This window comes from Hemicordylus capensis, chromosome 2, assembly GCF_027244095.1.
Source record: "Hemicordylus capensis ecotype Gifberg chromosome 2, rHemCap1.1.pri, whole genome shotgun sequence".
Taxonomy (NCBI): domain Eukaryota; kingdom Metazoa; phylum Chordata; class Lepidosauria; order Squamata; family Cordylidae; genus Hemicordylus; species Hemicordylus capensis.
Genome location: NC_069658.1, coordinates 30,413,206 through 30,428,113, shown reverse-complemented (window position 1 = coordinate 30,428,113; position 14,908 = coordinate 30,413,206). Strand labels below are relative to the sequence as shown.

Here is a 14,908-nt window from a genome sequence, read left to right as displayed (position 1 = left end):
TGTACAGTCCCTGATGATTGTATAGTATTTGTCAGAATTTTGCCCCTTTAATACTGAAAGAATTTCATTTGAAATATTTGAATACTTTCATTCTGGATGTCTACTCAAATATGAAACAAATTGCCCTGGCTTAGATTTTTTCAAACATATTCCACCATTACTGTATCATATTTATGTAACCATGGTGTTTGGCTTTAGCCAGTGCACCTGGTTTTTAAAACAAGGGAGTGGGCAGAAGGAAGACTATAACTGAACAAATAAATATTTTGTGTGCTTAAGAGAGCAAGAGAGGGGCGGGTAAGCAAACAGCAGTTGAGAGACCCACAGTTGCTTAGAAGAAGAGGGATAAAGAAGATGGAAAGGAAGAGAGAGAAGGAAAAGAGTTCTGACCAGAATTAATCTGCATCCTCAAACATTCATGCGTCTGCCATCTTGAATTGGGGTGGATGGCGCCATGACAAACTATACTGCTGAGGTGTCCTTATCTGTCCCTAAAACTACAATTGGTTCAAATCAGTTAGGCAGTCCACAAGTTAGCCCACTGACTTCCAGCTCAAATGTTCATGCATCCACCATCTTGAATTGGGGTGAATGGCATCACAAACTATGCCATACAAGAGTTCCTATGTGTGTCTACAACTGTACCAAATTTGGTTCAAATTGGTTAGGTGGTTCACAAGTTAGCTCACTTACACCTCAAAAGTTCACGTGTCTGCCATCTTGAACTGGGGTAGAAGACATCATCACAAACTATGCCATTGAGGTGTCCCTACAACTGTATTAGATTTGGTCCAAATTGGTCCAGGCATTGTGAATTTGATAAGGGGACACATATGGACACACACGCAAAGCCAAGTGATCTCATAAGCTTACTTTCCTTCACAAAAGAAGGCTAAACATAGATTGCTGACTAGGTCCTAATATTTTACTAAACTTTCTGTTTTCTATTTATATGTAAAATAAGCTTACAGTAAAGTTCCACTGTCATTTTTATTTAAGCTATCCTTGCAATGAAATTTTATTTTTTTCTTTGTTTCTGTGCACCTATAGAATAATCACTGCTTAAAAATCGAAGTCTATCTTTATTCATCACTTGACCTTATTGCTGCAGTTGTAAAAGTCTCCCCCCAAATATTGCCAACAGAACCTTGACAAATTAAATTATTGAATATCCCCTATCATCATCTACTGTCATCCTCAATAAAAGATCTGCCTTGTAACAACTGACTGATGAGTTCACTCTGTCTCCCATTTTAACTTGCATATCCCAGCAGGTACAGAGCACACTCCGAGGAATAATATCTGTGGCCTCCAACAAGACATGTGTGCTGTTTCCCATGATGGTTTCATAATATTTGTAGTGATGTAGCATGAGTGGCTGCCTTGGCAGCACACAGTCCTGTCCTCTGTCTAATCTGCTCCTTCCAAGAGAATTTTGGAAGCTGGGACTGTGCATTGGGCTAATTTAGTATTTTTAAACTAACTAAAATGCTTAACACTAATGTTTTTCCTAAGATGGACTTGTGCCAGGGTCAGAGGAGAAATGGCCCTCTCCCAAAGCTGAGAGTACAGACTAAAGCTGCCTGCTATGCTATCCTTGTTTCTTTTTTATTAGTGCCTGTTGTAGAGTGCACTTGAGACTGAAGAGGCTCGGGCAGCAATCCCTTGTTATCGTGTATGTATTCGCTTGCTACATTTATATCCTGTTCTTCGAAGGAGCCCCCAGAATGGTGTACATGGATGGTTTTACTTATCCTCACAACAACCCTGTGAAGTAGGTTAGGCTAGGAGAGAAGCGACTGGCTCAGAGCCACACAATGAGTATCATGGCTGATTTGAATGGGGGTCTTCTGGGTTGTAGCCCAACACTCTAACCACCACTGACTCACACAACCAAAGAGTGTTCTGTTTTGATTCATCCAGCATGTGAGGCTAGGCTACAGCATCTGGGACTCTCTAGTTTGGAAAAAAGGCGACTAAGGGGAGATGTGATCAAGGTGTATAAAATTATGCGTGGAGAGGGTGGACAGAGAAATCTTTCTCCCTCTCTCACAACACTAGAACCAGGGGTCACCCCATGAAACTGAAGGTTGGGAAATTTAGGATGGACAAGAGGAAGTACTTTTCCCCCAGGGCATAATTAATCTATGGAATTCCTTGCCGTGGGATGTGGTAATGGCCACCAGCTTGGATGGCTTTAAGTGCAGCTTAGATTCATGGAAGACAGGTCTGTTCCAGGCAAATTGATGGAAAGCATCCTCAAGGATAAAATTGTAAAGCACCTAGAAGAACAGGCCCTGCTGGGAGTGAGCCAGCATGGCTTCTGCAAAGGTAAATCTTGCCTCACCAACCTTTTGGACTTCTTTGAGAGTGTCAAAGAGTGTGTGGATCAAGGTGATCCAGTTGACATAGTCTACCTGGACTTCCAAAAAGCTTTTGACAAAGTTCCTCATCAAAGATTCAGGAGGAAACTTAGCTGTCATGGGATAAAGGGACAAGTACATGTGTGGATTGCTAACTGGTTGAAAGACAGGAAACAGAGGGTAGGTATAAATGGAGAGTTTTCACAATGGAGGGAAGTAAGAAGTGGGGTCCCCCAGGGATCTGTACTGGGACCGGTGCTTTTTAATTTATTCATAAATGATCTAGAAGCAGGGGTAAGCAGTGATGTGGCCAAATTTGCAGATGATACCAAACTCTTCCGGGTAGTGAAATCCAAAACGCATTGTGAGCAGCTCCAAAAGGATCTCTCCAAACTGGGGGAGTGGGCGACAAAATGGCAAATACGGTTCAATATTAGCAAGTGTAAAGTGATGCACATTGGGATGAAAAACCCCAACTTCAAGTATATGCTGTTGGGATCCGAGCTGTCGGTGACGGACCAGGAGAGGGATCTTGAGGTTGTGGTGGACAGCTCGTTGAAAGTGTCGACCCAATGTGCAGCAGCTGTGAAAAAGGCCAATTCCATGCTAGGGATCATTAGAAAGGGGATTGAAAATAAAACGGCTAACATTATAATGCCCTTATACGAAACTATAGTGCGACCACACTTGGAGTACTGCGTACAATTCTGGTCACCACATCTTAAAAAGGACATTGTTAAACTGGAGAAGGTACAGAAGAGGGCAACCAAGATGATCAGGGGCCTAGAGCACCTTTCTTATGAGGCAAGACCTCAACACCTGGGGCTTTTTAGTTTAGAAAAAAGATGACTGCAGGGAGACATGATAGAGGTCTATAAGGTCATGCATGGTGTGGAGAAAGTGGAGAGAGATAGATTCTTTTCCCTGTCACACAACACTAGAACCAGGGGTCACTCCATGAAATTGATTGCCAGGAGGTCTAGGACCAACAAACGGAAGTACTTTTTCACACAACGCATGATCCACTTGTGGAACTCTCTGCCACAGGATGTGGTGACAGCCAACAACCTGGATGGCTTCATGGAGGAGAGGTCTATGGACGGCTACTAGTCAGAGGGCTGTGGGCCACCTCCAGCCTCAAAGGCAGGATGCCTCTGAGTACCAGTTGCAGGGGAGTAAAGGCAGGAGGGCACACCCGCAACTCCTGCCTGTGGCTTCCAGCGGCATCTGGTGGGCCACTGTGCGAAACAGGATGCCGGACTAGATGGGCCTTGGGCCTGATCCAACAGGGCTGTTCTTATGTCTATCAGTGGCTACTAGTCTGGTGGCCATCTCCCGCCTCAGAGGCATGACCAGACCACTCTGCAATGCCAGTTGCAGGGCAGCAACAGCAGGAGAGAAGGCATGCTTGCGGGCTCCCCCGAGGCATCTGGTGGGCCACTGTGTAGGGCAGGCTGCTGGACCAGATGGGCCTTGCACTGGGCAGGGCAGTTCTTAGGTTTGCTTTTTGCAGGGGGCGGAGTCTCCAAGCAAGGTTATCCTGCAGTTTCTCTTCAACCGAACGTCTTCTTTTCTTAGCTCCTCTTTATTTTAGAAGGCTCGCTACTGCGTCTTCCCCGCCACCCACCCACAGTATGACGCTGAATATATTACTGTAATTTCAAACGTCGTGGTGGTGGCGGCGGAGGGGGGAGGTTTATCGAGGCCTTGACTGTCGTCGATGAATTACACTCTCTTTTAAAAAAAATTATACATCGCCTTGAGTGGTAAGTTGTTTTATCCACATAAAACTATACGAACCCACGACTTTAGGTCTTATATCCTTAGATGTAAGCATATTATGATGGTTCTACATTATTTATTAGGGCCGGGCGGAGGTGGGGGAGGGGGAGAAGGCCGTTGCTACGGCGACGGCGTTGCCGGGCGCCCCTCGCGACCGGGGGTGGGGCGGGGCGAAAGGGCGAGGAGGAGTCGCCCGCGTTCCAGGAGCAGAGCTCGCGCGCGGCCCCCGAGACCTTTCCGCCATCCCAGCATGCTGCGCGCGCACTGCTGGTGGGCGGGGCGTGACGGCTCCTATGCCTGGTGTCTTCGCCGCGGAGGTGAGCGGGGTTGAGGGGAGGTGGGTGGCGCGACCCGCGAGGGGAGGATGCGGCACCCGCAGGTGGGGGGAGGTGACCGAGCGCGCGGCGGTGCAGTCGCGGGAGGGACTGGGCAGAATTAGAAGCGGCGCCGGGTGGAGGAGGGGCCAGGAGTGGACTCGCCTTGCAGGTGGGAGGAAGGACGGCTGGACGCGGCTGCGGCTTGTTGGCTGGCTCCTCCCCACCCGCACGCGGCTGCTCCTGTGTTCTTAAGCAGGGGTGAGTCTGCTGTAAGGCAGAAATTCAACAGGGAAGCTTTTGTTATTCTTCTCCTCGGCATTGTAGAGGGCGGCTGTGCAGCCCAGTACTAGCAGAGCATCCGCTTTGCATGCAGAAGCAGCTTCTAGGTTGAATCCCTAGTGCCCCCCCCCCATGGACTGGGGAATAGTATCATTTCCTCCAGTGTCTGTTTCGTGACATGGAAGGGGGAAAGATGTGCTGGTTCAGCCATGGCACGGAATGGCAAGCAGACACTCAAAAGTGCTTTACCTCAGCCTGTGTGAAGATACAGGAGCCCTGTGTTAGAGGAGTGGTGCTCGTTTATTGTGGAGGGATGTTGATAAAGTAATGAAATAGATAAAAACGGCATTGACAGCCAGAGTGAAGACCCGAGAAAGGTTAAAATCGGGCTGAGGAAGAGGGTTGGGAGTAGAGATCTGGGGAAAGCATGGTGTGTAGAGGTTAGGCTTAACGATCATGGTGAAGGATAGGAGCAGTGTTCCCTCTAAGGCATGCACACATGCCTTTGTCCACAAGTTGTTTTTTTTTAATGACTGCTCTGTTAATTTTAGATCTCGCTCAGGTTGAATCAGGAAGGTCCCATTCTCAATGCATGTGCACACACACTGCTTTGATACTCCCACCCAGAACAAAACTCATTCCACACACAGATGAAAAAAACTAGAGGGAACACTGGGTAGGAGGAGGTGTTGTTTATACCATTCATGTTAGAGGAGGGGGAAGTTCAGGCTTAACATTCAGTTTTGGATGAAGGGCAGTGCTGATATGAGCTGGGTTGAACCATAGAAGTGCAGGAGGAAATTGGTGTGTGAGTCTTGAAGTAGGTTGTTGAAGTGGAGCAGTGGCAGGGCTAAGTTTCCCTGTGTAGGACTAAGATGAGGCAGAAATTATATTTAATTAATTTCCCTAAAATTAATTTCCATAAAACAAGAAGTCGGATCTGTCCGTCCAGGGATGGAGAGGTGGGCAGTAGGAGTAAGAGCCAGAATACTCTTGCATATAATTCTGGAACACGATTGGTGACATCTTCTTGCACACACTGAAGTTAATAATTTCTGACCTAATAAGAAAACAAACGGCCACCTTTTGTAATGCTTCCCTATCTGGTTCCCTGATTATTATTCTTACTCATCTCAGGCAAATAGATATTTACAAGTCTGAGTGAGAAACAAGAACTGCGATTTGGTGCTTGATCAAGGAGATCTTAAATGACAAGGCTCAAATTCAAGCCATCGGATGACTCATGCAACTGGCACATCCTGTTGAAAAAAGTGTGATAACGTAAAGATAGCTAGAGATATGGGCTGTAGTAAGTTTTCATGTTTATACATATAGTTCAGTATTGGACTGCAGATCATTAGACCTGTGTGTATGTGATAAATAAGATCTCATCAACTTCTGTTAACATGTACATCAAGGACCACTTTGCACATTATGTTCTCAGAAGCACTAACATAAGATGTGATGAAAAATGTGTTGGACAATTCATGCATTATAAGATAGACTTGGCAGCATAATGCTGGGCTGTAGCCCACTATTGAGTTGTACTTTTTGGCAAACCTTGGTTTTAGCCCCTAGAAAAACTCACTCTTTATGGGTCTTATTTCATCCCAGGGTCTAGGAAGTGGTAGAAAATGTATGCAGCTCTGTGATGCTGGCCCCTACATAGTCCTACTTTCTTTCTGCTCTCGGCAAAGATTCTTCACAAATTTAACTGCTTTAGATGAACAGGGGTTCATCTAGCACTTGGGTTTCTGAGCTAGCATGTCCCAATCTCGAATATATTTGTCTAAAAAGACTTCACCCTGTGCCTTTTTCCTGATTCTGCCTTCAAACTTCCTTCCCACTAAGACTATAATTGTTGGACTGATGGAAAGCTAGCTCCTTACTGCTTCTTCCTTCATATTCTCTAGCTTTACCTCTTTCTATCTGCTGCCATCTTCACTCTTCCAATTTGACTGAGTGAATCAAAGAGATAATGTACCCTATAAAATCTTGGGCCAGAAGATTCTCCACCACATGGCTGTGATTATGGAATTTGTCCATTTTTCCAGCCAGGGTTCATCAACAGCTTCTGTACCCAGTTTCTGAACTACTGTTCTGCATTATAGTACAGCTCTGAACATAATATTCAAAGCATCCTCCCCATTTGTGACAAATACCCTTGAGAAAGGGTAAACCAATTAGAGGTTGCTCACTAATTAACAAGCAAGAATAAATATGGCTCACATGTTTATCTTAGTGAGCTGTGATGTATTATGTTGCTTGTATTGTAGAATTGGCCAGTTTCATTAACTGAATAGCACCTGCTGATCTCATCTTTAGAACAGCAAGAACAGCAAACCCATATTTTCTCTTTATAAAGATGTATTTATGATATACAGAAAAGAACATACTGCCACAGTCTTGAGTGTTTCTTCTAGGGACAGGACAGGATGGGAGAAAATCAAGGAAGAAGAAAGCCTCTAAAAGCTGGCATGACAGATCAGAGATGGAATAATAACTAGAAAAGAGTAGCTGCTGTGAAATTTTGAATAACTAAGCTGAATTAAAAAATGATTAAAATGCTGAGTGCTATAAGAAACTCAGGATGCATCTAGAACACAGTTTGACACAACATGCACAGATTTTTGCTTTGTACAGGACAGCAGGAGATGGCGTCAGAAAATATGTGTTCACAGGGAAACTGATTTAAAAGCTCTCAAACTTCTGTGCTGTTCTGTCATCTCTTGGTTCATTTAAAGAGACAGATTTTTAGTCCTGACAAGCCCTCTTATTAAGTTTTCTCTGTGATAATTACAGAATGACTGAAGATCTAACAGACAATGGGCCATTTGTACCCTGATGGCATTTTGTCCATGGAGAGATGTTGCCTGCTATGGCATCCGAAACCGAAAAGGCCCATGCTCTTCTCCAATCTTTCAGCACAGCTTCCATTATTTCAAGCCTAGGATTGGGAATTTTCTGCTTTGTGGCAGATAGACTTCTACAGTTTTCTCTTATTCAACAAAATGACTGGCTGCGGGTACTCTCTGATAACACTGTACATGGTGTTATAGGATTGTGGTCTTGGGCAATAGTGATTGGACTCAAGAAGAAAAGTGACTTTTCCGAAATCATTTTAGCTGGTTTCCTCTCATCTGTCATTGATGTGGACCACTTTGTTCTAGCTGGCTCATTTTCATTAAAGGTAAGCAAAATCACAACAGTGATCTGCATGTTCTTGAATCATCAGGCATCATATTTATTTATTTTATTATGGCACATCTGGTACAACCTCATTTGTGGCCACTATGAGGCATGCATTTTTATTTTTAACTACTGATGCCTGTTGTTGCAGGCATAACTGCATCAGTTGGAGGAAGCAGGAGCAACCCTTGAAAGAGCATGTGCTTTTGACTACATTGGCCAACCCTCCCCACCAGGCCCCCATCCAGCCATTTCCCCCTCTTGCACTGGTGTTTCACCAGTTATTATGTTGACTTGTTCAGGCTTGTTCCAGTAAAACAACTAGAGGGCCAAAGTTATAGAGCCCTGCTCTAGCCTGTGCATGTCATCCCTTCTTTCCCTTTGCACATGAGCTGAGGAGATGGAAAGCTTTCATGTGTGATTTGCAACATACGAGAGTTTCCAATTCCATCACCCTGGTGTGTGAACAGAAATATTTGTACAAGCCACGTCAAAACCTAAAAAATCATATTAACAGATTAAAATTACCATAAATAAAACTTTAAAATATGCTAAATTAATATTGAGAGAACATATAGAATGCCCTTCCAAGAGTAGTTTATATATGTAAAGGTATATTGTCGTCGTAGTTGATTCTCAGTGTTTTATTATAGATCAATATATGATAGGAATTTAAAAAGAAAATAAAGTCAGTACAGCATACCCTTGAAATATTTATAGATATAGATATAGAATTATAGGGATGTGCACAGAACTGGCTGGCCTGGTTCAGTTGAAGTCCGAATCGGACTCAAACCTGACTGGACCAGTTCAGTCCAGCACCCCTTAGAAACCGCACACACACACACCCCCCAGTTCAGTCGGGTTTCCCCCCACAAACTGTTTTTTAAAAATTAAATTTATTTATTTTACCTTTAGCTTCTTTGTGGGGCTTCCTCTAGCCCACGGCGGGGGGGGGTGTCTGCCAAGGTTCCCCTTCCGCCACCAGCCTTGGCCATCACCACCGCTGCCAATTTTAGCCCCTTTTTTGGCCCAGGCCTTTGTGAGTTTGCATGGTGGCCATTTTGCCCGCTGCTGCGCATGTGCAAATAGCCTCTGTGAGGCTTGGCATGGCCCCGGGCCTTGCAGAGGCCATTTGCACATGTGCAACGGACATTTTTTAAAAATCGCAAACCGTTGGGGGGGGTTCGGTCTGAAGTTGGACCGAACGGCGGGGGGTGGGGGGTGTTTCAGTTCGACCCCGAACAGTCAAACCAAACACATTCAACCTCAAACAGGTTCAGGGTCGAACCTGTTTGCACATCCCTAAATAATTATTTGCAATTTGCTTTAGCAGCCAAAAAGCACTATTGTTTGAATTAGGGATGTGCATGAAAATCTTCGGCGCCGACAGGGGTAGCACTCTAAGGGCGGGGGAGGGTGTACTCACCCGTCCCACCGCATTTCCCCCGCCGGCGTGCTGTTGTTTTTAAGCCCCTTGGGGCGACAGCGTTCCTCCCTGCCGCCCCGTTTTCCCCGTCGGCTGGAAGTGGCTGGAAGTCACGAGCGCCCGTGCCCTTCTGCCATGTGTGCTCACGACTTCCGGCCGATGGGGGAAACGGGGCGGCAGGGAGGAATGCTGCCGCCCCGAGGGGCTTAAAAACAACAGCACGCCGGTGGGGGAAATGTGGCGGGAGGGGTGAGTACACCCTCCCCCGCCCTTAGTGCCACCCCCGTCGGAGTTTCGGCGCCGAAACCGCCCCCAGCACCGAAACGTTTCGGAGACCTTCATAATGGCCTCCGAAACGTTTCGGGCACAAGCCTAGTTTGAATAGTACTTCGCTAATTAGGTCACACACCCTATAAAATGGCGATTGTTGTTGTTAATAGATACTCCTATGCTTCAAAGGTATGTTTATGATGGCAATGGCCAGAAGAATGCCTCAAAATGGAGGAGGGAGAAAACCAAGGCCACAAGCCAGATGTAAATGTGAAGTGTAGCACTTGAAAACAAATGGGAACCTGTAGGGTTAAAGTAACACGTTCACTTGTATACAATGCTCACGTGCTAAAGCCATTTACCACTGACTATATAAGATTGCTGGGCTGCCAGAGAAGTCAGTGGCTGCCATCAGAGCTTGTTGCTAGCATAAATAAAAGCTTTGTTGAAACACTGATTTCTGGTGTCCGGTGGGAAAACTACCTAACCAAGAAAACTAACTTCAGGGCGGATCTCTCCCTCTTCTAACAATTTATATATTTTTAAAAGACTTGTGTTTCCCCATTATGGCTTATTCCCCTAGAGCACATTTAAAATATAAAGCAGCAGAATGAGCTAGCTCTCTTACTATTGGAATGACATATTTTGAAGATCCATCCTGTTTGGTTTTAAAACAAATGACATTGAAATTGTTTCTTCTTGCTTGTTTCCAGTAGATGGCACACTTCACAAGGAATCTTAATTACAAACAACTTTGCATGGGTGCTTTCTAGGTTACGCACTGTTCAGCAGTAAAATGCGGCTTGGCAGGATTGTTTTGAAAACATAAATAGCTTGTGCAACCCTGAACTATCATGCCACAATTATTGTCTTGTTGAGTTTAATTTTTCTTTGAGGTAATAGTGCATTTTTCAAAACTGTAAGTGATGGTTTAATGGAGCAGCCCCAAGACTTCTAAGGTGATATCGAAAAGGTTAAGTGGCATTTGGATAGATAAATTAAATCACTGAAAAATAAACTCTGGAAGTAAATAACTTTCTACTGATTTGGAACAGTATACTACATGACATTATTGGTTGCTGTCAGGTGAAGAGTTCTAGTTTAGAACTCTTTGTCCAGTCAGGCAACCACAAGACTCTCACAGGCATGGCAAGTTAGTGTTCATCTGTATACATGGTACTTCATGAAAGAATTAAGACAAGTCCATGTGCCAAAGGGTTCACTATCTAACATTAACACAAGGGAAACTGAGAAATGGGGAGGAAATGGAGGCAGGGATAAACTTGGGGAAAAATATACAGTTATTTCATTTACATGTTCTTAGGCCTAGTTAAGTGTAACTAATTGTTTGTGGGTGTATAATTAGAAGTATTTTGCTTTGGAAGATCTATAAGTTCACACACCCCAATCTCTTTTTGTTTGTTTGTAATTTGGATCTAGGAGCCATGATGTTTGAATAAATTTTCCAGCCATTCATAGGTTGAAAATGTTCATTAGCATGTTTCCTTTAGTAGGTCCCAAGTCTGGCAGAAACCTTGCCTATAGCATGTTGAACTCCATGTTAAAATGTGCTTACCCAATTGATGGCAGATATTTTTCTAGACCTTGCATCTTAGCAGTCAAGTAAGACGAAGAAATCTCAAAGAAGCAAAGAAAATATCCCAGTACCTACAGCATGTGGCCCAACCGAGGCACTAGCAGAGAGGAATATATGATATCAAAGTGTAGAGTAATAGAAGGTGCAGGGCTGTCCTTGGGGCATGGCAAGCAGGCCAACCACCCTGGGCCCCGCTCTTTTAACCCCCATTAGAATGAATTGGAAGGGGCCCCCGCACTTGCTGATTTGCCCAAGGCCCCACACCCTGCCAGGACTCTCTAAGGACAGCCCTAAGAAGATAGCACACACAGCATGACATGAGATATACAGAAATCTGACCATAGCCAAAGCAGTCTTTCGGGACTATTACCTGATTTATGTTAAAATGCAGGTAAATAAATTAGGTTCTAGCTGTAAGATGCCAAAAACATGGTTCTTCCTTGCTGTGCAGTCATTGTATACTGTATTTTTTTCCCTTCAGGCAGCCCTGACACTTCCACGAAGACCATTTCTTCACTGTTCTACTGTGATCCCTGTTGTGTGCCTGACACTAAAGTTTATTATGCACCTTTTCAAGCTGAAGGATTCCTGGTGCTTTCTTCCCTGGATGCTGTTTATCTCCTGGGCGTCACATCACATTCGAGATGGGGTTCGTCATGGCCTGTGGATCTGCCCCTTTGGAAAGACTGCTCCCCTGCCTTACTGGCTGTATGTGGCAATCACAGCATCTTTACCTCATCTCTGTTCCTTTATTATGTATTTAACAGGAACCAGAGAACTGATGTCTAGAAAACATGGGATTCATATTGATGTCTAAGGGTATTTTAGATAGCTGTATTTGCATCACTGAAATAATTCCCTCATGGTTTCTGAGTTACGTCTAACGTGAAACCACACAGCTTATTATAGCTGCAATATTGATTCTCTGAAGCCACTGCTGCACAAAGTAATGTGAATGGGTAATATTCAAGCTATCGTTTGTGGCATCTTTAGCATCTCCTGTAGGGTTTTTTGGTGCATTCCAATACTGGTTACATGTATTGTAAGAACCTGTTAGCAGCTGCTGTTTCCATCCATGTTCCTCCCTCTGCCAGTCCATGTGGCTGCATCAACCCCATGCGCTTCAATTTAGGTTTCAGGAGACCTTCAGCTGCTTCTTTCCCCAGCACTATGAGCCTTTCTATGGATTCAGCATTATTCTGAGGCTGCGAAGGGAGAACAATATTTTATTTTGTTTCCTTTCCAGCCACTGCATAATCTCTGCAAAGAAATAATCATAGCATCAGGGACAGATGGGGCTACAGGAGGGGAGGGCCACAATTTCTCCTCCTGGGAAGCAGAAGGAACGGCATGGGCAATTTTATCCACCTTTGCAAGATGAATATACACTGGGGGTAAAGTGCAGTGTGGAAGGCAGCCTTGTGTGCCAGTGAAACTGCTAGATATTTATTAGTGAATCAGAGTTTTCTTCTTGCTTCTGTCTCCTCTGCAGTAGAGCCTTGATCATAGTTCCTTTCCGCTATGAATACGTGTATCTTCTGAGCCTAGTCCTCCTCCTGTTGTCATGTGTACAGCACTTTGAAGATGTGAAGTACCATGTTGGGGCTTCAGATCAGTAAAAAAACAAAAACAATGCTGCATATTGCTGTGAGAAACCCAACTTTGTTCTTGCACTTTATATAGATTAAGAATTGGCGACTGGAGGCCCCATAGCCAAAGCTACTGCCATAAGAAGTGATTCTTGGTGCCTCATTTGCCAATCTAGAAGCAAAAGAGATGATGAGAAAATATCTTTGAAAATAGAACATGATATCAGTGTTTTATTTGTCAGTTAAAGATCTCACATTTTTAGTATTTAGAACATGTGAAAGGTTATCTGATTTTTAAAATTAAGGGACTTCATCTTGCACCCAATGAAAGGGATGGAACATAAGAACCTGTTGTGTCAGAATCTTGTTTGTGGTACAAAAATAAAAACATTTGCTTTAAAGATTTTCACTGGAATATAACAATGAAAACAGTGCTAGAAAGGTAACTGCATTTTGAAAAGATTTCCTACTATATCTTCAGCTTGCTGTAAAGGCTACTTTTATTTAGTAGTTTTTAGTGAATTTCATATTCGTTCTGACTTACAGAAGAAAATCTGTGTGCAGTTTTATTGGGGAGGGAACTGGCTAGAGATCCTATTGAACATTCCTGCTGTACATCCCTGTTTTCCACGTTACTTTTTAACTGATTGAAAACAAGAGCTTGAAAAATATATTGGTAAATTCAAGAATATGGCATTAATTGGAGATTTTTGTGTCCCTCTATGTTTCCCACAAGATCACTTTTGAGTAAAAACTACTGTAAACATCTTGCTGCTTTTTCTTTTAAAAGTGATTTTTCAAACAAATGGCAGTTGTTGGTGCTTTTATGAACCAGCTTCTGTAGAGGTGGACACTCTTATAAAAATGAGTGAGGATAATAGTAAAGTGATGACTTTGCACAGTTCATGGCTGCCTTCAACAGCATTAAAGGTAAAGTGTGCCATCGAGTCAGTGTCGACTCCTGGCAACCACAGGGCCCTGTGGTTGTCTTTGGTAGCATACAGGAGGGGTTTACCGTTGCCTTCTCCTGCGCAATATGAGATGATGCCTTTCAGTATCTTCCTATATTTTTGCTGCCCGAAAAGCAGTAGCTGTATTCTCAGATGGGGAGAACTTTAAAATACAGTTACAGAATGTTTGTGTGGTTTGCAGGCTGTGTGTGTGCACAACAAATGCTAGTCCAGAAGATGTGGTTGGGGTCTACAGAACATAGCAGCCACCTATCATTGAATTCAGTTGCATCTTGTCCGTGGCTTAGGTCTGCAAGAAAAAGCATTCAGAAATAACGCACGGAGCCTGCTTCATAACAGGCATGAAGCCTGCTGTGTATTCTGATACGGTGCTTCTCATCCAATTCTTCCCCCACCCCTGGACCTTTCCATGTGTGACGTGGCAGCAAATCCCCACTTTACGGCAACACAAAATTCTGGCTCTTTGTTGAATATACCTATTTGAGAATATGTGTTTCTAAATGTATGTTGTTCACATATTACATTTTAGGGGTATGCTTTAGGGGTGTACCCACTTGACGGCTACACAAAATCCTAGCTCTCTGTTGAATATACCTATATGAGAATATGTGTTTCTAAATGTATGTTGTTCACATATTACATTTTAGGAGTATGCTTTAAAAAGTATTTTCTATACACTTTTTAAATGTTGCACCTAAATATGTAACGTTTGAATTGTCTCTTAAACAGAAGTGTTGACTGGGCCGGATGGGCTTGTGGGGGGAAAATCTTGATTCCCCAAATCTGCCAGCACAGTTTTTTTAATGCCTTAATGTAAATTGCATGCTATAAAAATTGGAGAGAGCCGTATGGTTTTGCAGGTGCTCTCAGGCAATTTCTCTTTAGTTAGTGCTGTCCAGTGAAAAATGGAGTGGTGTTTGCCTTTATTTTATATCCTTGCAGTGCGTTTGAAGAGTTAAACTTTATATTCCTATATGTTTGTCTTTAAAACATAGGGTGTCAAATGTTACCAGTTGAAATCCTGAAGTGTAGTGCAATGCTCTAGGTTCCTATTATTCCTCGTTAAGCTTCAGAAAAAGATTTACTTCAGCTGGTTTCTCAACACTTAATCATTTCTGAATC

General features: G+C 43.7%; 1 protein-coding gene across 4 annotated transcripts; it reads left to right on the top strand.

The window, feature by feature from the left end:
- The first annotated feature begins 3,881 nt into the window (after positions 1-3,881).
- Positions 3,882-13,218, top strand: TMEM267 (transmembrane protein 267). 4 transcript variants are annotated; one of them, XM_053295855.1, is made up of 4 exons: positions 4,487-4,720; positions 5,879-6,050; positions 7,544-7,931; positions 11,708-13,218. In XM_053295855.1, exons 3-4 carry the CDS (start codon positions 7,608-7,610, stop codon positions 12,041-12,043), a joined length of 660 nt encoding a protein of 219 aa, XP_053151830.1. In that variant the 5' UTR covers positions 4,487-4,720; positions 5,879-6,050; positions 7,544-7,607; the 3' UTR covers positions 12,044-13,218. The 4 variants fall into 4 exon arrangements, with proteins under 4 accessions (XP_053151827.1, XP_053151828.1, XP_053151830.1 ...); XM_053295852.1 differs by lacking the exons at positions 4,487-4,720; positions 5,879-6,050 and adding an exon at positions 3,882-4,129; XM_053295853.1 differs by lacking the exons at positions 4,487-4,720; positions 5,879-6,050 and adding an exon at positions 4,330-4,462.
- The last annotated feature ends 1,690 nt before the right edge of the window (positions 13,219-14,908 follow it).

Excerpts from the sequence above, each read along its gene's own strand:
- TMEM267 (XM_053295852.1), top strand. The coding sequence starts at position 7,608 with ATGTTGCCTGCTATGGCATCCGAAACCGAAAAGGCCCATGCTCTTCTC. Across the intron at positions 7,932-11,707 it reads CTGGCTCATTTTCATTAAAG|GCAGCCCTGACACTTCCACG; the intron begins GTAAGCAAAATC and ends TTTTCCCTTCAG.